At 43.8% G+C, this 27001-nt stretch overlaps 5 protein-coding genes; 4 read left to right on the top strand and 1 right to left on the bottom strand.

Moving 5' to 3' along the window:
- Positions 1 to 10922: 10922 nt before the first annotated feature.
- GSTUM_00000546001 (uncharacterized protein) lies at positions 10923 to 12679 on the bottom strand. XM_002837841.2 has 3 exons: positions 12369 to 12679; positions 11721 to 12284; positions 10923 to 11655 (listed from the first exon to the last, which is right to left on the bottom strand). Exons 1-3 carry the CDS (start codon positions 12509 to 12511, stop codon positions 11106 to 11108), a joined length of 1257 nt encoding a protein of 418 aa, XP_002837887.1. The 5' UTR covers positions 12512 to 12679; the 3' UTR covers positions 10923 to 11105.
- Positions 12680 to 13084: 405 nt separating this feature from the next.
- On the top strand, positions 13085 to 14031 carry GSTUM_00000545001 (uncharacterized protein). XM_002837840.2 has 2 exons: positions 13085 to 13203; positions 13260 to 14031. Exon 2 carries the CDS (start codon positions 13268 to 13270, stop codon positions 13877 to 13879), a length of 612 nt encoding a protein of 203 aa, XP_002837886.1. The 5' UTR covers positions 13085 to 13203; positions 13260 to 13267; the 3' UTR covers positions 13880 to 14031.
- A 1556-nt stretch (positions 14032 to 15587) lies between these two features.
- On the top strand, positions 15588 to 17630 carry GSTUM_00000544001 (uncharacterized protein). XM_002837839.2 has 6 exons: positions 15588 to 15871; positions 15943 to 16459; positions 16522 to 16762; positions 16823 to 17091; positions 17146 to 17535; positions 17597 to 17630. The coding sequence occupies exons 1-5, from the start codon at positions 15738 to 15740 to the stop codon at positions 17509 to 17511; spliced, it is 1527 nt and encodes a 508-aa protein (XP_002837885.1). The 5' UTR covers positions 15588 to 15737; the 3' UTR covers positions 17512 to 17535; positions 17597 to 17630.
- Positions 17631 to 19871: 2241 nt separating this feature from the next.
- Positions 19872 to 21117, top strand: GSTUM_00000543001 (uncharacterized protein). XM_002837838.2 has 3 exons: positions 19872 to 20568; positions 20629 to 20734; positions 20784 to 21117. Exons 1-3 carry the CDS (start codon positions 19995 to 19997, stop codon positions 20953 to 20955), a joined length of 852 nt encoding a protein of 283 aa, XP_002837884.1. The 5' UTR covers positions 19872 to 19994; the 3' UTR covers positions 20956 to 21117.
- Positions 21118 to 22037: 920 nt separating this feature from the next.
- Positions 22038 to 23684, top strand: GSTUM_00000542001 (uncharacterized protein). XM_002837837.2 has 4 exons: positions 22038 to 22699; positions 22787 to 22900; positions 22963 to 23095; positions 23158 to 23684. The coding sequence occupies exons 1-4, from the start codon at positions 22411 to 22413 to the stop codon at positions 23636 to 23638; spliced, it is 1017 nt and encodes a 338-aa protein (XP_002837883.1). The 5' UTR covers positions 22038 to 22410; the 3' UTR covers positions 23639 to 23684.
- Positions 23685 to 27001: the final 3317 nt, after the last annotated feature.

Below are 27001 nucleotides of genomic sequence, written 5' to 3'. Positions count from 1 at the left end.
TTGATACTTGGTTTGTTTTAAGTATTGTTTAATACTTAGTTTTGTTTGATGTTTTATTTTAAGAATTGCTTTGATACTTAATTAGTTTTACCAAAGTGTATTAATTGATATCTTTGATTAGTTTCGTTCATGCTAGACATGAACAGATTTGTGTATTTAAAGACCGCCTGTTTCTACGATAGAAAAGGCAGACTTCGACAGACAGTATTTCAATATACTTGGTTGAACGGTTACTTCTTTGTTCCTCAGTACACCCTCGAAGCCTCTTTTAGTTCTCAGCTCTCGCCTCCTCTCTGGAAGAGCATGCCACCTGCCAACTATCGTATCTATTACTGATAACGTGATTAGCACCTTGCGAATACGTTACAATTGAGTTATATAAGTTGTTTGTGTTATGATTTATTATGTTTCACATATGACTTGATTATAAGTCATAAGTATTACACATATTACTACTCGAGTCATATGACTTGTTCTGAGGATTTCACATGACTTATAATTATCAGTCATCACCAGGTTAGGGTTCATAAGGAGAGCACTATATAAGGAGGCCAGTATGGCTAAGAATAATAGGCTCTCCACGCTTCATTTTAAGTAATTTCCTTACTTATTACCATATACAATAAAACATCTTTATGCTCTTTATCTTGTACAGTTCTCATGAGCCTAATGGCAATATTCTTATATGTTATAATGATAGGCATTACCTAATTAATTGTTATTAACAAAGGCCAACAGGCCTAAGAACTATCAATGAGAGAAAAAGAGATATATATATATTTAAGAAAAGTATCATTACCTGTTACTATATTTTAACAAGAATTTAGGAATGTTACAACTTCCTTTTTCCTCGATTTATTAGCCATCTTGTAGTTGTCTCCTGTTGTTTAAGAAAGTACTCTTATTTTCTTAAGTACTCTAACAGTAACTATTGTTCACTATACTTGTCATAAACTTCTTGTAAGAATGATATATGAGTCATCAATATGAAGTAGTATTTTGAGAAGATATATGTTAGAAAATAACTTAGATAGTTGCGTGATAATCTATCTCAAAGGCCAGACCCATCATCTTATATAGACCTTCCTACCACCTGCTTACAAATCTAACTGTCATATAGATTACAGCTGTGTCCCATATGATTACATTGTTCTTTGTTCTCATGACCTCTTTCCAGGTCACCTGTATTGTCCCAATTTCCCCCCTAAATAGGTCATATGTGCGAAATCTAAGTAAGCTCTACAAGGCTTACTCCTATTCAACTAAAATCCTCATATAATATAATAATCATAACTTAAAGTCTAAGTTATATTCAAAACCTATATGACCCCAAAGCAGGTCATGTGTATAAAGAACAATCATAACATCCTGTAACTCAAATAAGTTGGTAATCAAAACCATATCCTACATGACTTCTAAACAGATCTTGTATATAAATATCAATCATAATATATAAAATCCTTTACAAACTATGTCAAGTTAGTAATCATTTTTATCATATTATTATATTTGCAACTATCAGTTTTCCAATAACTTCAATCACTCTACCAATAGTGTTTGTATTAGGCGGAGACAACCTGATAGACTTCAGAGCTGTCTAAACTAACCAAGATTCATTTCTGTAGACAGAGATTGTCTATGATGGCTCGAATTATACTCATTTCATTTATTACTACCAAGAGTGAAGTACAGTATGTAAAGTAGAATTGTAAAAACAATATTATATTGTTAATGTCTCTTATCCATTACTTGATGATATCTAAAAGCTTGGAAGGCACTTCGATATTTATATTCCGTATCTGAGTGTTTTCAGATTACATTCCTCTCTGATTATAACTCGCAATATCTGGTATTCTTCAAAGGTGCAAATACTTGGAGATCCTGAAAATCACCACACCTGTTTCAGTAATTACAATATTGCTAACTTGGAAATATACTATTCTTAATAGTAATTATCCAATCATCAGAGTCTTCAGACTTATGGCCTAGTTCACAAGTTGAACTGTGTTGGCTCCAATAGTCTGTCCTATCGATGAAATAATCAATTTCATCTAACTAAGCATTATATCTACAGTAGTTATATATACAATCTCCTAGGTTACTGACTTTAAATCTGTATAACACCTGATCCAATCGTCAGATATCTTTCGAATAACTTTCTATGAATTTATAAGAAGTCTTTCTACCAGACTAGTTGGTAATTACATGGTTGACAATACCTGGTTATCCTAGGTAACAGGTCTTTAGTCATTGATAGGCAGAGACAATCTGATAAACTTCAGAGTTGTCTAGGCCAACCAAAATGCATTTCTGTAGACGGAGATTGTCTAGGAAGGCTCAGACTTCAATCATTTCATTTATGACTAATAAGAGAGAAGTAAAAATTGATAAAGTAGAATTGAATTGTAAAGACAATATTATATTGTTAAGGTCTCTTCTCCATTACTTAATAATATCTAAAGCTTGAGAGGCACTTCAACATTTATATTCTGCATCTGAGTATTCACAGACTTCATCTATTTTTTATACAACTATTTACCTCTCTGATCATAACTCACAATATCGGGTATTCTTAAAAGATGTAAACATCTGGAGACCCTGAAAATCACCACACCCTCTTTGGCAATTATGATATAACTAACTAGGAACCATACTGTTCCCAATAGTAGTTATCCGATCATTAAAATCTTTAGACTTATGGCCTAGTTCTCAAGTTGAACTGAGTTAGTCTCAATTGTCTCTGTCATTGATGCAATGATCAGTTTTATCTGCTGGTTACATCAGTAAAGGTAGTTATAATTGCAACCTTTTTGGGTCACCTGATTTCAAACCTTTATAAGTCCTTTCTCAACTGATAGATATCTTTCTGGGAACTTCCTACTAATTCACAGAAAGCTATTCCACAAGATTGACTCTTCTGGTTATTGCAAAATAAATGTGAATATATTGGTCTCTTATTGAGATTCTTTACCATTCAATACCATCTCATTGTGCAAAAATGTCCTGTTACCTATGGTTTATACTAAAGATATTACATTTTTGAAGCCTAGTAGCTCTCCAAGTTATTGACAAAATTACGCTGTTCTACCCCTCAGACCTAGCAGAAAGTCCCTTCTCATATATCTAGCAAACAAGATCCAGTCGGACAGACAGTGGTGACATATCTGATACTTCTCTGATACTCTAACATTCCCTCTTTGGATGGTTAGTTCTTGGCAATGGGGAATGATACTTCTCTTCTCTTACTTCTTCTTCCTTCGTCTTACGATAGCGCTAGGCCTCTGCCTATGTTACCAATAGTACAAGACCTTTGTCTTCTATCGGGGACTCCTATCGTAAGCTTTCTCTAACTCTTCTTCGTGAAGAACTTTCCTTGGCGTAACAATAACATTGCAATAAAGATAAAGATAAAAATCGTAAAGGTGTTTTATATTCGTTAAAGTAATAAGTAGGAAAAGTACTTAGAATAAAGAGTGAAGAACCTATCCTCCTCCACCGCCTCGGCCTCCATATATAGTATTCTTCCCGCCCATAGTCATGTGACCCAAAGTGGTCACATGTGCAAAACCAAATCATAACAAACTAGTCATGTGATCAAAGTAGTCACATGCTCAAAACCCATGACCTCGTAGCAAGGTCATGTGCAAAAACTCATAAACCAATCATAATACGATAAACAAGTCATATGACTCAACTGAGTCATATGCATAAAACCCATGACCTCATAACGAGGTCATGTGTGAAACATAAATCATATGCGCAAGGCTTACCCGCAAGGCACACTTGTAAGGCATACTCACCAGGTGCACGTCCCATGACTCATATTTGAGCCATGTGTGAAAGCATCACAAATCCCACACATAACAAATCATGACTCGAATGAGTCATCTGTATGAAACAATAACATACCTGTGACTCATAATCATATGTCACGTGAAAACCTTTTTCATGCCAAGCCTCGTCCATGACAGATACCTTCAATTCTGTAGCATTATAGTCACAAGACACAACTGAGATTGACGTATATAATGACGGGTGGGCCCCGTAAGGGGGCCGGAAGGGGGTGTTGGAGATCATGGATTCTGATTCCGAGTGGGTTTACCCTACTTACCGTGATTCTTAAGTATCTGATCCTGGTATTCCTAACAGTTATCATGTGGTGTTGGTGATAATTTCTAAAACTACCATGCATTTCTTGACCTAGTTGTAATACTCCATAAAGTCTGTTGGCTTTATTAGTATTATTTCCTATGAGTTCTAAACTCTTCCAATCATTATAGGGTGAATGTGAAAATATTAATTTTTTGTGAATATCCTCTAACATTCAATACCACATCTCTGTACAAAAATATCCTGTTACCTACTATCTTTCCACAAATATTCCATCTTTGAAGCCTAGTAACTTTCTAGATAGTTGACGGATATACTCCATTCTACTTCCTAGACCTTGCCGAAGGTCACCTCTTATATATACTGTGAATAGGATCTGGCCAGATAGATAGTAGTGACGAGTATTGTGTTATTCTGACATCTTCGATTCTGTAGCATTATAGTAATAGGATGCAACTAAGATAGATATGTATAATAATATGTGAGTCCTGTAAGAGAACCAGAGGGGGGTATTGGAGACCAGGAATTCTGATTCCAAGTGGGGTTACCCTATTTAGGATGTTTCCTAGATATCAGATCCTTGTACTCCTAACAATTTCTTTTGTTTTATTTTAAATTAAAATTATCTTCAGCTATTGTTTTTACTTTTTATTATTTAAATACATTATTTTATTAGGCTTAATACATGCTACTTCTAAAAGCAATCTTGTTGTAGCTTTATTAATATATCAAAACACTCAGCTAGAAGATAGCTTAACTACTAACTATTGAATTTTGTGAACGATAGGATCTTAATAGCAATGTAAACTGATATGTATATGATATCAATAGCATATTATGAGCACATTTCTAGTGAGGAGGTTAAAGGTATAAAGGTAAACTGGTAAAAATTCTTGTCTATAATTATTATAAATAAAGTAAGCAATTACATCTATATAGAAGTTTACATCCTCTATATAAATCTTATATAATAGAGAAATATTATAGAAAGAAAGATAAGTACAATCATATTAAATGATAACATATTAAATCCTGAAAATCTGCTGTAGCAATCCTATCAAACATACCAGTAGGTAAATCTGAAAGAATAGATGGGAAATTATAGTATGTTTGTAGAAATGATCACAGAAGTAAACTATAGGAAAATACTAAACATAATGAAATATCCTCTAACTAAATAAAACAAAATATATATAATTTCTAATCATTATTATGAAATATTAATAAAATAACATAAAATATGTCTTAACTGTAGTTATAAATGCAGTATTTAGGTTTGCCAAAATATTAACCAAGTAAGAGAAAATATATGCTATTACTAAAGAAAATATATATATAAAATAAATTAAGAATTTAAACAATAATCCTGTAGGAATACCTTCTCCTTAATTCTGTAACATAGAGAGTGATTTCCTTAAACTTTATAAATTTTCTAGTCTTAGTCTATCTATTTTGAATATTCCTAAAATTAAAATGTTGTTCAGACAATGTATTAAATAAATCATTCTAAGCAGTAAAAACCTTCTTCTTCTTAGTTGTAAAGAATCTATTATTCTCTTTCAGCAAATATTCAACCAACACCCTATAGTCTCCTTAAAGCTCTGGATTAGCTATATCATATAGGATTCATTGTACTCCAAGCTGAGTGTCCAAAAGTATTTAGAGGGAACTTCAAACTTGCTCCAAATATATTCCAATATTGGAAATATTTTAACCAATAATTCTTCATTTATTAAGATGTCCTAATCTTATCTAAAAACTTTAGTTAGTATACACTTACTTAAATTTAAAAAGATCAATAGATTTAGCAGGATGAGATATACCATCTTTAATTGTCCATATATTGTGAGTCATTTAGAAGTACTAATTGCAAATCATGAGCATATTTATCAATATTCCAGTAGACAGTCTTTATGGTATATTAGATAACTTTATTATCATATACTAGTTTCAAGTCTGACCTAAAGTGAACACAGCTGTTAGTTAAGCCCTCATCCTAGCTATACAAAAACCACTTTTCCAACCACTCTGAACCATATTTTAAGTATCCCTGCATTCTTAATTATTACCCATAGTAGAAACTATTGAAGCTCTAATATATGATAGCCCAAGTCCACTCTAAAATAAAATGCTCTCATTATTTTATTTATTTCTATAATTAATTGATTTGTTAATATTCAGTTACTCTTAAGAATTTTATAAAATCTCATACCAGTATTGCCAAATGAGTTCCCACAAATACTTGAGCAATTATCTTTTGCATTATCAACCTCCTCCAGGAACTATTTCCAAATTCTCCACCAATTTGCTAACCTCTTTTTTCCGTTCTGAACAGGATGGCTACTATGTTCCTGTTTCCTCTGATATGAGTACAACTTGAGGGAAATATATTTGTAGGGGTATAATTGCAATACCTATAGCAGTTATTTTCTTCTCTATTTTCTGTACTCAGTTGTAAGATAAGAACTGTAGGATTCTATATGCCTTTATGAGAATTGGAAGATATTCCTTGCTATGATAAAATAAAATTCTATTTCAAAATTAAAATTTCAAACACCAACCAAATTGGACAATAACAAAGAGTTGTAACTTACCACTTTATTATCCAAGTGAAGAACTACAGTTCGACACCTTCAGAATATCATACCTGATTAGAAATTCGCTGGCTTGATTTGCATAGGTAGGAAATGATTTGGTGGTCAAGTGAGAAATGTGTTTGTGACGAGAAACAGATAGAAGAAAATAAATCAAAGACAAGTGCTCGATGATGGTTTCCTCTTATACAATACCTATTACCCTACCTTTGGACAAACAATAAATTTCATTGCAGCCTTCCGTTACCAAATATTATTCTACCCTAACTAATCTGCCCTACCAGCCCGTTTGACCCGCCATAGCTGGGTATCATATATCTAGCCATGACCGAATTATAATATTATTATTAAGGCCTCACCATCATTCGGAAAAAGAAAAAGAAAAAACACTAATCCTTCTTCGTAGTTTGTTGCCTCTGCCTTCGGAGAACCCCAATCCAATAAACCATCAAGACATTCCAGTCGTTTCCACAAAAAAATATAAAACAAAACAAAACAAAACAAAACCCGGAACACTATCCTATCCGAGAATGATAAAACAGATATCTATAGGGGGAACCCGTGGCCGTGCACATCAGATGAAGCGTTCGGAATACGAACAGCGAAACCTACTACCTTTTTCAATCCGAATCCAACCAGGACGAGAAACAAGCTAGTCTATCCCACGTATGATACCGCACTGTAGACAGCTCCCCAGATTTCCTCCCAATTACCCGAATAGGCATCTCTTCCGGATATTTTTCTTCGAAACCGACAGAGCGAAATGTCTAGCTGGACAGCTTACTGGCGCCGGGATAGCGGTAGACTGGGGATCCTGCACGCTATGTACTGTACATGTAACAGTACTTCGTAAATCTACTCCAAATTTGGAAATGGGAAGAAATGTTCCCTGAGGCAGCACAAGTTTCTCGCACTTGCTAGTCTATTATACCATTCCTGTAAGACATCAATGAAGCAGAGATAACCCAAAACACTTAGACTATCATCCCATGAGCACTTCCTCCCCAATCCAATCCCAGCTCCCCCAACGTCCAGCAACGATAGTGAAAAACACATCTTGCTGGAGCGGGGTGCCAATCGATAGATACACGTGATCACCTGATAACGGGATGAACGAGCGGGGGGGAGGAGGAAGAAAAAGTACGAATGATTCATAATGATACCAAGAGTACTCGTATCGTACAGTACGGCCGCCGCCGCCTCCGGATGAAGCAAGCGGGGAAGGCAGGGAAAATGTTCCTATAGGTTTACCACACACTTCAGCCCTCAGCTTAGACAGATCAGATAATATACAGACTATGTGTGTAAAGGTATCATACTGCAGGAAAGGAAAACCTTACTAAGAGGGGCAAACTACAAAGTCCTGTTTTTTTTTGTTTTTTTTGCAAAACGAGATTTTTTCCCAAGTCCTTTGGGGCACTGTGGTACCGTACTACGCTGTAACCTTTCCGCAAGTACCCGATTGGCTTTGTGATGATGTGACGGTGGTTGAACAAGCTAAATACGACCAATACTCGTCGACACACGCACTTCTAAATTTGTAGATCGTTATCTTCGCCACTTGTACGAGCACAGTTCAGTTCAGTACAGTACTCGTACAGTACAAGCCAATCGGTGGATTGAAATCCCCCCCCCCCCCCACTTCTCGGCTTGGAGTAACTATAGTCACTCAGTCAGTCAATCAGCCAGGCAGGCAAATCGCAGCTATCTCTCTCTCTCTCAGAGCTCACTCAGCTGAGACAAAACAAAACAGCCCATTATAAACCACGGTACGAGTGGGGACAATTACAAAATCCCAGCAGACTTCTCTTATTTCCAGCGCTGTAATCCATGGACGGGTATGTATGATGAGGGATTTGATTTAGTTTTACGGGTGGAAGACGTCGCTTTCGAAGGTGATCTATCTATCATATCATACTCTGTACAGTACAGTACTTCGTATTTCCAAACTTGAACCTTACCACGCGCCCCGCCACCGAGGAAGCGACATTGCCTGCTGAGGGATAAGACCGGAATAAGGACTACACCACCACCATATAACTCCGATAACCGGCGAGGTTCCTCTCCGCGAAATGTCCCATCCTAGAGGTTAGACTTGTTGGGTATGATGGATGGATGGATGGAGGAGGATGGGATTGGGAATGATCTGCTGAGGAATGTTTAGTTTAAAATCAAGCATGCAAGACGGCCCCGTTCGAGCCGACCGACGCACACACTACGGATAGCCAGAATTCATTCCTCATCTACGAGTAAACAAAAACCCCTTAATCCCTCTACCCCACCCCCATCTCATCAGCGGTCGGTTCAACGGAAGGCACATTTTTCATAGACTACCCTTGGAGCGAACCTCCGTGCCATAACAGTACAATACAGTTACAAATATACGATAATATAATAGTAAAGTACTCTGGGGGTATCGATATAAATCGGAAGAAGAAAAAAACCAAACCATTACAAACTTTTGCAATTATAGTATCATAATAATATCACAACTGTACAGTACCGGTGAGTCGAGATCCGCGCACCTAAATTAAATTAACTTTGTCATTCCCATCTGGGGCTGTACAAAGCAGTACTCGTACTTGTAAGGTATGGTATGGTCACATTGTGGATAATTGAATTGAAACCCTAGTAGAGTAGCACAACAACACCCTTCACATCCTTTACCGGTTATTGCGATTGCGATTGCGACTCACGCGAGGTTTTCCACGCTTGACTTGATTGTCTGGCTGGCTGGCTGGCTGGCTGGCTGGCTGGCATGGATCACCTTACGATCCCCGATCGTTTAGACTAGCACGGCTGCGGTGCCGGAGGGAGGAGGAGGAGAGATATGTGTGGAAGGCACTCTATCGCGTAAAGGGTAAGCGGTGCATAACTAGACTACCGTTTTAGAGTACGAGTACAGTACCGTATGTAGAAAGATAAAAAAATAAATAAAAATAAACAAAAAAAGTCGGTTCACGGTATCGCGGAAGAAAGAAGACACTTTTGTACGTACAAGTACTGTACTGTACCTCACTCAGCCCTCTTCCTTCTTCTTCCATGACTACAGTACACCCCCTCCTCTGTCATACAAATACTGTACGAGTACAGTACTTGCTTGCAGTGAATGTCGTACTTGTACCACCACGACCCGGAGACCGCGCCACCTTGTTGGTGCTTACCTTACAGTACGAAGTACATGTACTGTACGTCCTATCTGTCTGTCTCTCCTTGCAACGCTAACCCTGTAAAACAGTACGGGACAGTACATTACAGTAACCTCCGCCCGGGCTACCTACTCGAGTATCATACATACATGCGTACATACATACATACATACATACATACAGTACGTTTATTTATTTATTTATTTATTTATTTATTTATTTATTTGAGGGGGAAAAAACCAAGGGTAGTCTATCCATAACTAATCACAGAAACAACAACACACAGATGGAGCTGACATTGAACATTTCATCTCTCTACGATAGGGTACAGTATGAGAGTACGAGTAGAGAGTCAATTATCTATCTTACGCACCGCAGCCTACAAGTACAGTACTGTACTGTACTCGTATAGTACAGTACAGCCACGGGATTCAATTTCCTCGTACATAACGTCACCCCTCACCTCACACCCACAGCCCCACCGGCAATTCCTAAATTTAACCGGGAAAGGATCTTTTAAACTTGGCCACGCGGGTACTGTAACTTTATCGGACAGCCTCAATTTATGATTTAAAATAATGAAAATAAAAATAAAAAACACATGGTTCATGGAGCCCCCCCCATACCTATTCCTCATCCTTCCATAGTGTGGTGTATGTTCCTTTTTTATTGTTTCTACTTACATACAGTGCAATTGCAGGGGCGCACCACCCCACGCTTGGAGCTTACTGTACCTCGTCGCGCTCATGGCGGAGCAGGGATGGTCTGTATAAAACGGCTATTATGGCTCAGGGAGGATCCCGAGTGATTGCTTATGATGCGTGGTCCGGGGAAGTTTAATTGCCGCGTCATGGGCTGGGCCTGTAATTCCTGGATTGACGCGCTTTTCGGGTAGGTGGGTATCCATCCGTGTGGGTATGGCGGCTGATAGGTTTGAGGCGGGAGCCAGAGTGAGTAAGTAGTGTGCTGAGAAGGTTGCATACAGTCTAGAACAATGCATGCTCTATTATCGTGTTTCATTTTGGTACAAAATCAACCAACCATTGGGAACATGTACAGTACCGTATGGTAATTCACAATAAAATATCATAATGCTTTGACCCTCATCATACATGCCATATTAATGTCCCAAATGAAAAAAACCAATCGAGGAAAGGCCAAACAAGTACCCTCCTCCCCCCATACCCAACAAATTCCTGCACCGAAAACTTTGTAACCCATAAGAAAATAGAAAGGAAAAAAAAAAACAGCTTTACAAATTACCACGCTCAGCTTGATCCCTCTCAATGGCCTCGAAAAGGCTCCTAAAGTTCCCAGCGCCAAATCCATTGAAATTACACCTCTGGATGATCTCAATAAACACCGTCGGCCGGTCCATCAGCGGCTTGGTGAAAAGTTGTAAAAGATATCCGCCCTCGTCAAAGTCAATGAGAATGCCCAACTCCTTGAGTAATTCGGTGTCCTCCTTGACGCGCACGCTGCTCTTGCTGAGCCGCACTTTCATCTGCTTGTAATACGAGTCAGGGATCGTGATGAACTCGACGCCGCGCGCTCTCAAGTTTGATACGGCGGCGATGATGTTTGAGGTTCGCAGAGCAATGTGCTGAACACCCGAGCCAGAGTAGAAGTCGACGTATTCCTCGATCTGGCTCTTGCGTTTCCCATGGGCGGGCTCGTTGATGGGCATTTTTACGAGTTCGTTGGGGGAGGCCATGACAACAGATTTTAGTGCTGAGTATTCGGTGCAGACGGTCTTGTCATCCACGGACCAGAAACGGTGGAAACCGAGGGCTTTCTCGTAGCTGTTTGAGCTGTTAGTAGATGCTGCTACGAAGGAATAGGTTCAAGGGCAAGGGGAGGAACATACTAGTCGCAAACGTTGTCCATCTCACCCCAATCCTGGTTACCGACACAATGATCGATAGCATCCAAGTGAACCGCAGGCAAGATATTGTCCAGAGGATCCTGGCGAGCAGCAGCCCGTCGAAACCCAGGCATGAACACGCCGGAATACCCTCCCCGTTGAACAAGTGTGTGCGTGGTATCACCATATGTCGCCACAGTAGCAACAATCACTTCCCCATCCTCATCGCTCAAAACCTCAGGAGCCTTGACCCCCCGAGCACCGTTCTTTATAGCACTCTCGTAGACTTTCCTAACATCATCCACTTCGAAGGACACATCCTTTACAGCGTCCCCATGTGTGGAGAGATGCTCGTACATCTCCTTCAGAATCTCTACGTCTGCCGTCGTGAGTCCCGGTGTCGAAGGAGAGCGAAGCGGTGATGTGAGGACGAAGGTGACGCCCCCGTTCGAGACTACGTGCGAAGCTACGATTCTAGAACCGGTTTCCAGGGCCTTGTAGGCGAGAGGTTGGAAGCCCATTCGGGAAATGTAGTATGATGCTGCTTGTTTGGCGTTGCCCACATACCTGTATTTTGTTTTAATTTTATCCCGTTTGACACTCGAAACCTCCTAGTGGGAGGGGTGTATGTGAGAGGATGGGAGTGTTTACCAGTGTACGTGGTCATAGCCCCTATAACCTGTCGTCACCAAGGCAGCGGCAGGTGATTGTACACCATCCAGAGGTAGTGTCTGACCGCTGGAAGTCAGGATAGTAGGACCAGGTGGTGAGGAGGAGAGGGCGGATGGAGGCATGTTATGTTAGGTTGATTATTTTATTCCTCAATTACTTGCTCAATTCAAAGTATATGGAGAGAGTGTGCGGGGACGGAAAGCGAGAGAGAGTGTGTGTGAGAGATCCCCTCGATTTTTGTGGGCAAGGGGAAACGACGTGATGGTTGATGATGGAGTTTTAAGTTTGATCAATGGAGGAAGAAAGGGAAGACGGTGGGATCCATGAATTTATATCCGCCACCACAACAACCATATTATTCTACAAACAGGAAATTCATCCCAGGGTAGATGGGACAACCTTCCACGGCAGCTTCTTCTCCGCCCCCTCACACAGAGGTTCTTCTTTCCATCTTGCGAAAGCTTCCACAGGCGATGGTAGTTAGGTGGTGGTCGGAGGAAAGTCCAAATTTTGATATGGGTGTCGGGATACGGACGGCTAAACATGGATACTTGCGGCCACACATACCCAATAACCCGGCAAGCGGGTGACGGTTAGGGGAGGCCAAGCAAGGGATCCTATCATAGGCTGGCCAGTTGATTCTACAAACCCCTGCCAGATGCTCTCTCCTGAAAGCGTGGTCGCCACCCTGGAATGACGTTGAGCATAATAATATGAAAGCAAGAGCATCTCTCGAGATGAGAAGAAGAAGATCATAACCTCCTGCCTCACCTGGCTCCTCTCCACGAAATTCCTCATCCTATAGACTAGCACAGTGCGTCAACATTCTCAGCCTCCACCCGCCCTTCCATACCATAACATAGCGTACAGTACACACAATGTCTGCTCTCACAATTAACGACTCTACCGTTCTCACACAGCTCTTTGACCCAGAGTCTGCCCCATCGTCCGCATCACCAAGCATAGACGCTTCACTTCCTACCGATCCGTACACACCCTTCGACCTTCTCCAGACCCTCAAGCAAACGGAGTTGAAGGCGATCAAGCTTGCAGAATCTTCACCCACATCTCTACCAGAATCTCGCAAGATCCTGGAGGAGCTAACCACTGCCCATCCGACCTATGCATCGGCGCACAACAATCTCGCACAGGTCTTGCGAATGCTCTCCGTGCCCGCAACCGAGATCCTTCCCCACCTAAACGAAGCCATCAAACTATCCTCCCCATCAACACCGACTTCGTCACTCTCCCCCTCGCAGGCAAAGATACTAAGTCAGGCTTATACACAACGGGCCGCGATATATTACTCCATGTTTAAGCAAGGTGGAAGCGAGGATATGGAGGCAGCGGCTTCTAGGGATTTCTTCGAAGGTGGCCGTTACGGAAATGGCATTGCTCGGGAAATGGCGGTTCGGACAAATCCTTACGCTAGACTTTGCGGGGCGATCGTCAAGGAATCTATGAAGAATGAGTACGGGGAGTGCCTGTAGAATCCTTTTTAGATTCTTTATTCACGCGGTGCCGGTACTTGTAAGATGAGACGTCTTTTTTTACTTTTTCTACTTCTTTTTTCTTTTCAACAGGAAATATATGGGATGCCGAAACAACGAGTTTGTACTGAATGCCCGATAACAGAAAAGTTAAAAAAAAAAAAAAAAAAAAAAAACTAAATGATGTTGAGTAACCTCCTTGTCCCAAACTACAGATGGGTATATTGAGACAATCTTCGCCATTTGAGCCCCTCTCTATCGGTGTTCCCCCCAGCACTGCCGTACCCTGACTCATCATACCATACGATGCGTCCATCCGCATACCAGTAGCACAAACTCCAGGTTTCAGCTGCCACAAAATATATCTTACCTCATGGCGCAAGTATCTCCGATAAGCTTCCCTCCCTGGTGTTTGGTTTGCGCATAGGCCAGCAGAACATCAAATAAGCGATTCGGGGTATAACGGGAATCATTTCAAATCTGCTTCGTGAAATTCAAAAATTGAATTGACTGATCAGATAGAACGGTGAGGAATGTTGAAAGTACCGGTATGACAGCTTAAATTGAAAGTGGTACCTCGTACACCTGCCTGTATCTGGTACACCTGTATCCCTAGGTCGGAATACGACCATAGCCTTGAATAGCGAGAACGCAAAACTTTGTAAAGTAAAACATCCTGGCATTGTAGTAGTCATTCATTGAATGATCTACTAGGATGTCGAGCCTCAAAAAACTCCCATTGTGGCAGGAGCATTCAACCAACATGGGCAATCCACTCCCGCACTCTTGCTTGTCTCGTCTGTCGTCGTATCAGTTTTCCGTATTTTCTTTTCTTTCTAAATCTGTGAGGTGTCGATTTTATATCTGGTCGCTCAGCATCGGGAGCGGCTGATTGATGCAAGATACTGGTAACGTAGGCGGAGTTGGATCCGAAAAGGGGGCTTGATTTGACATGACACCGCAAAAACAGGTGGCAGCACACAGCTCAAAAGCACGTTCAGGATCGTTTCTCGATGGCGATATATCGGCACGGTGACCAGAGAGAGACAGAGTGTGCCAGTGCAAGGCTCCGAATATGCCGGGCCCGGCGAACACTGCGTGAATGGTGATGATGCAGAGTATGCTTGTCTCTTCTTTTCTTCTTTTGCACTTTAATGGCCAAGCTACGCCTCGCGACTGGCGACTGCCCCTAATTACCCCATAAAAATTAGCTCCCCCGGTGGATCATTGCGGTAGCCTATCGTTCCCCGCAGAATGGTAAATTTATCACGACTTCTCACTCAACCCTTCGCTTTGCATCGGTAAGGGAAGGAATGGCCCCAGCATCTTACACGTAAACCCCGAAAGAAATGGAAATGGAAAACGCTACATGCCGACAACATATAAGTTAGCCCCGCGATAAGATGTGCGGTCGATAGCCCCACAAGTGCACTGCTACTGTAACGTGCACCAATTTCCTTTCTTCGTCTCCTCGGCCAATGCGCTTACAAGATTTATATAAGAGGAATGAGGAAAGCGGGGGAATCAGTGTATGTACTGTACAGTACAGTTGGTCCTTTGTTGGACCCCATCCGATGCCATGATCGGACATCCTAAAAATTGCATTCCAAAAGCCGTTGCTACCCGCGGCGTATTATGTGTCCGCTCCTCAGCCTTCGTTGATAGTAAGAGAGAAAGCGCGGATACAGTTCGGATATACCATTAAAGGAAGGGGTTCCGCCTGCCTGGTGTCACTACTTAAACCCCCACTCCGCCTTCCTGGTAACTTACAGCCCTAAAGCTTTTGTAAGCGGCAATTATGGCAATCTTTAAGAGCTCGATCCAGTCTCTGGATCGTATACCCATCACCATAGACATTATGACTTTTCTGGACCTAGCCAGGTTACTGTTTACATCTTTTGCCGTGTATATCTCATCCTTGGTGGTTTACCGCTTGTTCTTCCATCCTCTCGCGAGGATCCCGGGACCCTTTTTGGCCAAGATTACCGATTGGTATTACACGCTCTCTCCTTATTTCCTTACATCCTTCCCCCGGTCTTTAGCCGTTAATGAGATGTGAGTAGGTACACCGTCTACCACGCTTACCGCGGAGACAGACACCTGGCGCTTTACAGGTCCCACGAGAAATATGGCCCCGTCATCCGCTTCGCTCCGAACCTGATATCCTTCAACTCAGCCTCATCGCTAAAGGCGATATACGGTCACACAGCGCTTAGTCGATCCCTTCAAAAGTCGCAATTCTACTCTGCATTCCCGGCCGTAAAGGGCGTGCACAACACCCACAATGCAATCTCCAAAGCCGAGCACGGCCGTAAGCGCCGTGTTCTCTCTGCAGCTTTCTCCGACGCAGCCTTGAAGAGCATGGAGGATCTGGTCCTGAGCAACATCGATGTATTCTCCGCCAAAGTCAACGACGCCTTCAAGCACGGTGTTAGCGTCGATATAGGTGATTTGTTCAGTTGGCTCACTTTCGATGTCATGGGTGAGCTCTGTTTTGGCCGGAGCTTTGGGATGTTGACGGAGGAGACGACTCGGTTTGTTACTAATCTGATTAGTCAGGCGGCGCATAATCATTACATTGTTGGTTCTCTACGAGTTCATGTTTCTATCTATCGAGCTTCGCTAATGGTTGGGGGAAACAGAATGGGAATTATCTGCCATTGACTACGTTGAAGCTATCCAAAATCCTCTTCCCCACAATCTCCCGTGACCGTTGGAAATTCATCGAGCATTCCCGAGCCTACGCAGATGAACGTATGAGTCTCGGGAGAGGTTACAAGAAGGATTTTTTCTACTATCTCCTCGACGCCAAGGATCCGGAAACTGGTGAAGGTTTCGAAACTAAGGAACTGTGGGGTGAAGCCAATGTTCTCATGATTGCCGGTTGGCTCCCTCCTGCACCCATTATCAATAGGCGCAAACTGATTTGAATGTGATGCCCAGGCTCCGATACGACTGCAACCGCCATGTCCGCAGCAATGTTCTACCTCTGCCGCAACCCGCAAACGCTCCAGACGCTGAAGAATGAAATACGCAGCACGTTCACCGACAAGGAGCAAATTATCGGCGGAAAAGAGCTCAACGATTGCCACTACCTAAAAGCCTGCATCGACGAGGCCATGCGTCTAGCACCCCCAGTTCCAGGGCTCCTCCCTCGTGAGGTTATTGCCAAGGGAGGCATAGAAATTGACGGGCTTTACATTCCGGAAGGAGTATGTCCCATCCTTCTCTCCCAAGAGCGAGAAATCTAACTATGAATGAAAAAGACTGTAGTAGGAACCCCAATCTACACCCTTCACCACAATCCCGCTTACTTCCCTGACGCATTCTCATTCAAGCCGGAGCGCTGGTTATCTACTTGCACTTCAGAGGAAGAAGCTGAAGCTGCACGGTCCGCCTTCACACCTTTCTCCATCGGCCCAAGAGGATGTATTGGAAAGAGCGTGGCGTACATGGAGCTTAGACTTACCCTCGCTAGATTGCTCTTTGAGTACGATTGCGAGGAGGTTGAGACTGAAGGGAAGGGTGCACTTTGGAAAGAAGGGCATGCAATGGTTGATGGGGAGTACAGACTTATGGACCACTTCACGAGCCGGAAGGAGGGACCTGTTATGAGGTTTTCTAGGAGATAAGAGCGGGGCTTCTGATAGTGGGGGGTATATTATTTTTATTTCTGTGTTTACTGGGCCAGTACTAACCCACCCTATGTCATAATAGTTCCCAAAGGGGAAATGTAATCTCTTTCTCCAGATTGTCGAAAGTAGGATTGTGTGTCGCAGTGAGAAAGTTGTGGCAATTGTACAGTTGGTATTCAGATATTCGGTTTGCTAGTCTAATCCCAACAGTTACTATATTTCACCATGAAAATATTTCGCCAACCCAACCGTATCAAGTAGACCATTCCTACCGCCTAGTAAACCTCAGAATATCAAAGAAAAGAAAAACACCCAAAACTCCCCCCAAACACCCCGTGATACCAAACCAACCTACCACCAAAAGTGCTCATCCCCACCCCCCAATAAACCAGACCGCCACCCCCGACGCAGCAATAGTCTACAGCATCACTTTCTCCTGTCCGTCATGAAAACAACAAACAATGGAAATGGCAACAGACCGATCGCCATCCAATCCTCCGTTTGTCGAGTGAGATTTCATGGTTGGTATGATACTACTCATGGCCGCGTGAGGTATGATACGATGTGTGTTTCTAGTTAGAGCGCACTGCGCGTCCGATCCTTCAGTTGGAGGAGTTGGAAGTGCCTCTTTCATTATTGGTTTATTTACAGGTTGGTTGGCGAGGGGTGGGTAGGTACGAGTACTTTTGTGATGATAGTATGTGAAGTAATTATTTTGTGAGTAGTATAGTATGAGCTGTGGTATGATATGGTACGACAGCGGAATCTGGCCGGTTCTCATATCAATCACGGGCCAGTTTTGGGCGTAATAGTACTCGTATTCCCGGATGCATTGGTAAGGTAAACACTGGCGTCAAGTCCGGATATCCCTGTGTACCGAGATGGGGAATATGTCAAGTTCCTTACTACCTACCGCACTGTGCTCGAGTAGACTACAGGTGATGGGGAGGTATCATACCAATCGCTAGGCAGGGTGCTCCTGCCGTCCGACGACCTTGGACCTCTTTATTATTCTCATGAGAGCACTGCGGGTAGGGTTTTTATGGCTACTACCGTTGTGCATGGGACTAAACGAAGGGTATCATGCTTCCTCATGGCGTTTTACTCGTGGATAAATAATGATATGGTACAATTCGAGTACTCTTATCAACGGAGCAGAAATCACCCGTGGGGGGAAAAGCTCTGATTGGTCTGACAAAGAGAGTAGTACTCGACCGATTTGTCTCCTTTCCATGCTTCATTAACACGCTAGGTACATACACCGACTCTGACATCACTGTATATCCTACTATACCAAACTGCCGTACCGTACCAAATTGGTTACCTCTCCTCTCCATCGTAGTAGGAATAGAGATTTATGCAGGGGGGGGGGCCGGTAGAAATGGGGTTTTCAATTTCTAGTTGATACCCGTATTGACGATGTGAGCATGGGGGCTTTTGAAAGCTTCCTCATTATTCTAGAAGCTCTCTTTCTCTTTCTCTTTCTCTTTCTCTCTTCTCTCTCCCTCTGGAAGATTCTGGCATCGGAAGAAGGTTCCGACGAACGGCGGAATATAGCGATATCTTGGAAACTCAATGGTTGCCGTCTGATACTGTACGTACAGTCAGCACTGGTCGGCCGATGGCCCAATGGGTGATGTTGTGTGATCACCACAGTTGCTGTTGGGTGGGCTAATGGGAAGATCGTGATAGGCTGCACGAGGAAGGGGGTTATTATTGCTTGGTCACTCAACTGTACGAGTATCAGGGGGAACACCCCAAGGGAAATGATCATCTTTTTCTTTTTTTTTTTCTTTTTCACACGACAATCTTCTCCATCCAGTCTCACCTCCAAGTTTCTATCTACCATTTCCGCCATGATACCTCGTTCCCACTCTTGACAAAAACGTCCTCGCGAGCACTAAATTCCCACTGTCGCCGTAGTCTGGAATATCACCACCTGGCGCCTTTTCGACTTGTTATTAGTGATTTCGTTTGCTATGATATCCATACCGTATCTGCTACTACTAGAATCATGTGATATCACTCGTAATTTGTTTCCCCCTGTTTGTTTGGTATGATAGCTGCTCTGGATGAAGCGTGGTCGGAATCCTCAACAGACTGCTGGTGTTTGCTATGGACTTAGTCAGCGGCACCGGTGCTTGGCGAGCCTACTTTCCAGGGGAAAATGGTCTACCCATTCTCATAACAATGCGGCGGAGGTCCAAGATAGATCCAAGGTTGTTGTTTGCTGCAACCCTAACCCATTTGGCTGTAATGACATCACATCCGAGTGGCAGGAAATCATTTGGCCAAATCAATCTCGGCTGGTGGTTCGAAACTGCAATACCAATGAGCACTAAGTGACGTAGCTTCATGTTGTGGACCTCTCACCGCTTTCTCCTTCATCGCACCTAACACAACACAACCCCAAACGCCTGAATCACCAATACTACCTGGGAAGAAGAAGAAGGAAAAACATCCCATTGATTTCTAAAAAAATGCTTTTAAAAGATACCATCAAAACCATTGTCCGGGACGAAGTAATAGGGGTCACCGCCCTCGCAAAAGAACCCGCCGCCACAGGGGCCTATCTGTACCCGCTGCGTGGGATTGCATACTTCCTTACGCACCGTGCCATCTGGAAACCCCTTACCTCGCGTCTTCTCCCATTGTTGACACTAAGCACCGGGGTAATCACGTCAATGTTTCTTTTCACCTACATCCCGCAGTCCTTCCTGCTGACATTCGTCAATGGGCCCGTTGCATGGATATCCACAATTGCTCTCGTGTTGAGCGAGTCCGCGGTGATCATCACTGCACTCAGCAGAGCCTTCCTGATCGATGAGGCGTTGGTGGACATTTTTGATGGAGTGTTGCTGTTGGAGGGTATGAGTGTGCTTGTGAAAAATGGAAGGAAATTAGAGGCCGGAAATGGGGTTATGGGAAAACTAGGGGCGTTGGTGAAGAAGCCATTAGAGAAGCTCACTGTCAAGAGCTTGGTTAGCTATTTGATTTGGCTGCCGGTCAATTTCATTCCCATAGTTGGAACTGTTGTATTCATTTTTGTTCAAGGTTTGTTGCTGAGACTCCTGGAGGGGCAGTTGTGATGTGATAACGTTTTTTTGGAAACAGGGAGGAAGCTAGGACCTACTTACCACGCCCGGTACTTCCAGCTCAAAAGCTATTCCAACCAGCAGAAGAATGCGTTTGTTGAAAGGAATATGCCTGCTTATATCGGGTATGCCATGCTCCCTATCTGAGTCGATAGGCCACTAGTAATTTTGTAGTTTCGGCACGGCTTCGATGCTATTACAATTAACTCCTATCGTCAGTATCTTATTTTCGTACACAAACACTGTTGGTGCGGCATTGTGGGCAGTTGATATCGAGAGGGGGAATCGCCCTGCGGAAGGAAAGAGGGTTGGGGGTATCGTCGCTGGTGGTGAGAAGGAGTTGTAATGAATGGGATGTTATGCATGGTTTTGGGACTCGGTTGATCTTTCGAATTTCTAGAATCCGGGGTAGCTACCAGACACCTTACCAAATGTCTTGTTTTTCGGGGAGTTACATGTGGGCTCACTTTGCGATATTATCACAATTGAACTGTGCGTTCGGTGCTGGTCGTTGTGTTTGGGTGGGCAAGACACAAAGTTTGTCGCTTGGTATCATGGATAATTGCTTCATACGCATATTTATTGCCATGGGGAACGAGAAGATATAAAGTATGAATTTATACCTCATCGACTAACATTTTGTTGAGCAATCATCCAACGCTACTCCCTAGTTTGTGGAAAAGCTCCTCGAGGTGCAAGTTTGAGTGTTGTAATGCATGTACTGTACCGGTACTCGGGAATGGAGGTTAGTGATGAGACAGACAGGGCCCAGATGACCGAAGTCATTTGTGAATGGCGCGGGAATCGGTAGACATGCCATCGGCCATACTCGGGTATGGAAGTAGGTGATGGGACGGACAGGGGGTTTTGAGTCCGGGCGTAGTTACCGCCAGAGGGAAAAATTGATTTACGGTAATTTGGTGGAGCGATGCCAGGAATGGTAGGAAGCTTTGACATCGTCGAGCCCCTGTCCATCTCATCACCTACCTCCATACTCTACTTGTACCCGTACAGTAGTACGTACCCTTGTCTGTCTCCTCACTAACCTCCATATCCGAGTATCTCCAACCAACTCCACAGAAGTAACTCACCCTTTCAACTCTCCAATCCGTCTCGACTCCAATCGCAGAAATAGTGAAATAGAGGAAAAATGTTTGGAAAGTGAGCGTTTTGTATGCTAGCCCCCAGAGCAGTACCCCTCTTTATGAACTATGCTGACTGTAGGAGGTTCTGGGGCGTGATGACGCCAAACAATCTTGCGTGTAATCAAGGTTGATTGACTCTTTGAAGTTGTGCATTGCTTCCGCAAGGTCGGGTCGGAGGTACGTGCACTATAATGTTCAGACTTGTCCTCTGGTCTGTGCTATTTTGAGCCCTGTGAGTACAGTACTGTACAACGAGAAGGCACAATCTACTCGTATTTCGGCGTGGCGAGATTCTCGCACCGCAAGTACCCGCACGGAGCGTACGCACCACAAACAATTCTGATCTTGTAAAGACTTGCCAATTCTCGCGGCGCCGGAACTAATTGGGGGAAGTGAGGGGTAAACCGGGTATCACGCATAATATTATTGTGGGTGGGACGGGGGTTGAGGTTGCGCTTCACGTATCCCGAATAAGGCGAGGTTCCTTCGCCGGTAATGACAACGTAGTCTGGATCACGCCTCAACTCTGTGGATAAGATTGTTTGCATGTTCCCAACTCAACCTGACAAAATGGAGTTTAACCCACAAACTACACACCATCGAAGACTCTGGCACACACTCGAAATCTTTTATCGTCTGGTTCGAATAATCCTTTAATGAGGACTCGAGGTTACTTTTGTTTCGATTATTCATCAACGGGCAGGCTCGTTCCATGGCTTTGTGGCATCACCGTCCTGTTGAGGGGGTTTGGATCTGATATACTCGTAGGAGCGCCTGTTACCCGTCTGATCGAACTGGCAGTATGCCGCCAATATCTCGGCATCCACAACCCCGACCTGATTGACAAAGATGGCTATGTTGATGAAGTTCACTGCAAAGTGGATGATGTCCAGGTGGAGATGGCGTTGATACTTGGGGTTGCTGGGCTTCTAAGCGCGCTTGTCGGTACGCGTCAGACCACTTTCTTCAAAGCCTTTGGTGTCTTGGGTTCTCTCTTGGTGTTCAGACATACGGGTTAACGCTGAGCGACAGAGCTATTGGTGTCTATGCCACTGGGGATTGTGGCAGATAGAAGAGGCAGGAGATTTGCGCTGATACTTAATGTTGTGGGAGGACTGTGTTATTACTTGTGGGTCGTTATCGTTTGTCAGTTGCACCTGCTGCCTGATATCCAAGATCTTGCTCACTCAGTCTGCACCTCGGAAAAGGTGTATTCTACGACCTTTTCCCGCCTAGAATATTGGTTACCTGCTCATTATTCTACGGCATTGGTGGAGGGCCTCACATGTTTTCTGCCTTCATCCTAGCTATGATTGCAGATGTTACGACTGAGCAACGAAGGTTTGGGGGCCCTTGTGGTTTATGCGCAATCATGTCTAATGAGACTATCCGTACGCCTCCAGGACTCGCCACTTCTACGTCGTCCAATCTATTGTACAAGTTGTTCAGCTAATATCTCCGGCTGTCGGCTCTCTGTTTTTGGGCATCGGGTTGTGGATACCGTTTTATGTAGGGCTTTCTGCGATGGTCGTGCTCATAGGGGTGGTATCTATCATCCCAGAGACTGCTGCTTCTCCCAGAAACCCTGCACCTTTGCCAGCTGAACAGGATCCCTTGCTTGGTTGTTTAGCCCCCAGTCCTTTCATACCCACCATTTCGCCGGGGCATACAGAGCGAACTGTGGTCACCAATGAGCATGAACTCCCGCTTGCACATCCCATGCTTCTGAGCCGTGCTCAACTTCTCAACCTGGCGTCGCGTCAACCTATTATTCCACTTTCTCTCGCCACTTTCTTTTTCTCAAATCTCTGTCGTGGGGCATTGAGTGTGCTGCTGCAGTACGTCTCAAAGAGATACGGCTGGTCACTTTCTCAGGAAAGTTGAACTTCAGTTCCAAACCACTAAATGCTAACTCCTTGATTAGGCCGGATTCTTGATTTCATTGAAAGCACTCTCCAGCACTATCCTGTTTTTGTTCATTCTACCATACCTCACGCTCTCCCTGACGGCGTCTTGGGGCCTATCCACCCAAAACGCCAATGTATTAGTGGCAAAGATAAGCATCAGCTTACTAACTATAGGGTCTTTATTAATCGGCCTAGCTACCACTGTATCATTACTGATAATTGGTATGATAATGGCTCAAGTTTTCTTTCGTGTTGTTAACTCACGTTGATAGCTCTATTCATCATGTCTTTGGGATTCGGGTTTGGGACTGTGGTGCAATCTATTGTCACTTCAATTGTACGCAGAGACCAGGTTGCTCGGCTCTACTCTGCTATATCTGTCGCTGAAACTGCAGGCACTCTGGTCGGTCAGCCCTTGCTAGCACTGGGGCTTGCTGTGGGGTTCCGATCAGGTGGTCTAGCGGTTGGACTTCCATGGTTTATGTGTGTAGTGAGTGGGCCTTTGCGTGCACATGCGCTCCCCCTAGCTAGTTTAACAGTATATACTGTCTTCAGGTGATGTACGCCATTGCTGCGCTTCCCGTTTGGTGGATGAAGGCGGAAAGCTCAGTACCCGCACATCTAGTTCCTCAACATTAGGTTGGGGAAGGACAGGAAGGACATTAATACGACACAAGTTGGGAAATTGATAGAATATTATTGGCTCAGATATAGAAATGAGTAAGAACCTCTAACTAGAAGTAAGCGAAACATTTTTCTGAGTATTTGCAAGCCCATAAAATAAATTCAAACTAGATTCGACAGAAAAATCCAGGACATGCAACCAATTTATCATATCAAAATACACCTTCCAGTGTGACCGGAGCTCGATAGTCGCTTGATTTCTCAAATGTTAGTATATATGCTGACGAGTGGGAAAATGGTCTCTCGTACCGCTCCCAGGCCGACCTCCATAACCTCTCGCAAATTAAACGCGTTACTTACAACCTTGACAGACCCAACAGATACGAGCAGGCCACAACTTGGAATTATCCATCCTCTCGTGGCACCCAAAGGTCCACACAGACTCCACAGCTTGCGTAGGTTCCGTTTCAGGGGTGATGGGCAGTGTGATGCTGACTCTGCCAACAGTCTTCTCGACCCCGTGCGGCGCTTCGTGGATACCATCGCCAAGCACGGTCAGGCCCACCAGGTCTCCAATCCCCAGCTCAACCAGCAACACGTAGAGCTCTCTCACGAAATCCTGGTCGAACGAGATCTTCGGGAAATTCTCCACAGCGGGAGGATTAAACCCGAACTCGATGGGGTAAAGATGGCCGCTAGAGTACGCCCAAGATCTGGGAACTACTTTGCCGCCGAACACCGAGTCCCCATTGGCCTCGGGTACAAGCCACGGCGTGGTTACGCTCCCGAACTCCACTAGCTTCTCCTCTGGTGTCATGTCAAAGTGTTTGTGCAAGACCATGACCCCGAGGGTCCTGTGGACGCCATAACGGATGAAAAGAGATCTTTAAGTTGATTTTGGGGGATTTTTTTTCCAGTCAGGGCATGATTTCTCTCAAACATGTGAACGGGCAGGGAAGGGAAATCTTTTTCAAAAACAGGGGACTGGTTCGTATACAAACCTGACCTCCCCTAACATCTCTTTAGCTACGGCCTTCTCTTCGAGGCTTCTATAAGCTTCATCTATGTGGTGTAATTGAGCAAATACTTCGGGGTGGTATGGGTGGGGAGTGTAAACGGCGGCAACCATTGCTTGTTTCGAGATGAAAGAGTGGAGAGGAAGTCGCAGTGGTAGTAGTGGTAGAAACCGAGCAAATCAGAGAGAAGGCGAATTGGAGCAAGGAAGAGGGAATAATAGGAATCTGCCGTTTCCCTTTTCTATCAGAAGAAGAGGTAGAGCAGATAGATAGACAGGTGCCTGATCTTCCTCACTTTCCTTCTTCCCATCCCTCATCTATCCATCATTGGGGAGTTTATATAATTCAGGAGGAATCCTGCCCTGACCAAGACAAAAGTCTGCCTGCCATTTGGGTTTAAACCAAAGAAAGGCCTCTCACCCCCCCCCCCCCGACTGCGGAGGCACGGCCACCAACGAGATTCAAACAAGTTTACTTTCTCTTTTTTCTTCCCCTCCATACTCACTCTTCCCACCCCTTACACCTATCCCATCCCCTAATAAACATATCCCTCCCTCTTCCTCCGCACGAAAACCCTACTCAAACCCTATCATCATCTACTAACTCCCCAGCGAATGACGCGGAAGACAAACGAAACGAAAAAAACAGAGATCTCCTAATAGTAACGATAATTTCTTCCGAAGTTGACATGCTGGCCGGAGCGAGGGGGGCGAGGGGGGGGCAGAAGTCTACATCACCGTGAAATATTTGGTGGACAACTCCCTCCTACCTGCACACGAACCCGACAGCTCTGGAAAAAAGACCAAACACCGGGATATCCTCCGACCCCCCCCCGTGCAGGAAAGAAGGCGGAAAGAGGGGTTAGCCTTTCTTTTTTTTTTCTGAAAAAAAAAAAAAAAAAAAAAAAAATAGCCATTCATGCTCTTAGTTTGGCTTCCATTCTTTAAAAAGGGGGGAGAGACTGATAATGAGCCTGATGTGTCTGCATATATGCAAGGACAGAACGACTATAGGTGCGAAAAGAACAAGCTGGCGGTCGAACCGGGTGGAGCTAAACTTGATTTAAAATTGCTTGGTGGATCGTGCTCCGGAGGGAGAGTGGAGGTGAACGACGAGAAGGAGAAGAGGGCGAGTGAGCGAGAGAGTTTGTGCGAGTGAGAGAAAGTGCCTGGCAGACAGAGAGATAGACGGACGGGTGCGTGCGCATGGTTAACCTACTTACTTATACCCCCTTCCAAGCAAGCAATTGTCATACGAGTTGAGCATAAGCAAGAAACACGGGAATGGGGGTTTGGGCACCATGCACAACGAATACTTGGTCCGGGCTTGACGTTGCCTGCGATAGCATTCCTTTGACATCGCGATATCAGACGACTTTGACATGATACCTCTTCCGGGAAGACATGTCAAACGTACCTACATACCGCACACTACCACGTTATTCCAGGATACTAAACGGACAGGTGAAGAAAACAGTGAGGCAACGCCATCCCCCACCGAAAAGCAGACTTATTTGAAATAATCCTCAACCACCCGAAATATTTGGGGTTCCAAAATTGCGCAGATAACCCCAGTTGTCTCTGGGAATTACCTACATAGCTTTTAGAAATTTCTCATCAAGTGCGTCAACATCTATGGCGGGAACTGGAGTTTCCTGACGACACAGTCCTGTGTTGCCATGTCCTCGTGCAGTGGCCCAG

Source organism: Tuber melanosporum, assembly GCF_000151645.1.
Source record: "Tuber melanosporum whole genome shotgun sequence assembly, scaffold_200, strain Mel28".
Classification (NCBI taxonomy): domain Eukaryota; kingdom Fungi; phylum Ascomycota; class Pezizomycetes; order Pezizales; family Tuberaceae; genus Tuber; species Tuber melanosporum.
Note: the sequence above shows the minus strand (reverse complement) of the source record. Positions and strands in the feature narration are given on the sequence as shown.

What these genes read in the sequence shown, in the direction of transcription:
- GSTUM_00000544001 (XM_002837839.2), top strand. Translation starts at nt 15,738, where the DNA reads ATGACTTTTCTGGACCTAGCCAGGTTACTGTTTACATCTTTTGCCGTG. An exon ending in CGGCGCATAATCATTACATT is followed by an intron (nt 16,460 to 16,521) that starts GTTGGTTCTCTA and finishes TGGGGGAAACAG; the next exon opens with AATGGGAATTATCTGCCATT. An exon ending in CAATGTTCTCATGATTGCCG is followed by an intron (nt 16,763 to 16,822) that starts GTTGGCTCCCTC and finishes TGTGATGCCCAG; the next exon opens with GCTCCGATACGACTGCAACC.
- GSTUM_00000546001 (XM_002837841.2), bottom strand. Translation starts at nt 12,511, where the DNA reads ATGCCTCCATCCGCCCTCTCCTCCTCACCACCTGGTCCTACTATCCTG. An exon ending in GGCTATGACCACGTACACTG is followed by an intron (nt 12,285 to 12,368) that starts GTAAACACTCCC and finishes AACAAAATACAG; the next exon opens with GTATGTGGGCAACGCCAAAC. An exon ending in ATGGACAACGTTTGCGACTA is followed by an intron (nt 11,656 to 11,720) that starts GTATGTTCCTCC and finishes CAGCTCAAACAG; the next exon opens with CTACGAGAAAGCCCTCGGTT.
- GSTUM_00000545001 (XM_002837840.2), top strand. Translation starts at nt 13,268, where the DNA reads ATGTCTGCTCTCACAATTAACGACTCTACCGTTCTCACACAGCTCTTT.
- GSTUM_00000542001 (XM_002837837.2), top strand. Translation starts at nt 22,411, where the DNA reads ATGAGGACTCGAGGTTACTTTTGTTTCGATTATTCATCAACGGGCAGG. An exon ending in GCTTCTAAGCGCGCTTGTCG is followed by an intron (nt 22,700 to 22,786) that starts GTACGCGTCAGA and finishes GCTGAGCGACAG; the next exon opens with AGCTATTGGTGTCTATGCCA. An exon ending in CTTGTGGGTCGTTATCGTTT is followed by an intron (nt 22,901 to 22,962) that starts GTCAGTTGCACC and finishes ACCTCGGAAAAG; the next exon opens with GTGTATTCTACGACCTTTTC.
- GSTUM_00000543001 (XM_002837838.2), top strand. Translation starts at nt 19,995, where the DNA reads ATGCTTTTAAAAGATACCATCAAAACCATTGTCCGGGACGAAGTAATA. An exon ending in TGTATTCATTTTTGTTCAAG is followed by an intron (nt 20,569 to 20,628) that starts GTTTGTTGCTGA and finishes TTTTGGAAACAG; the next exon opens with GGAGGAAGCTAGGACCTACT. An exon ending in AATATGCCTGCTTATATCGG is followed by an intron (nt 20,735 to 20,783) that starts GTATGCCATGCT and finishes GTAATTTTGTAG; the next exon opens with TTTCGGCACGGCTTCGATGC.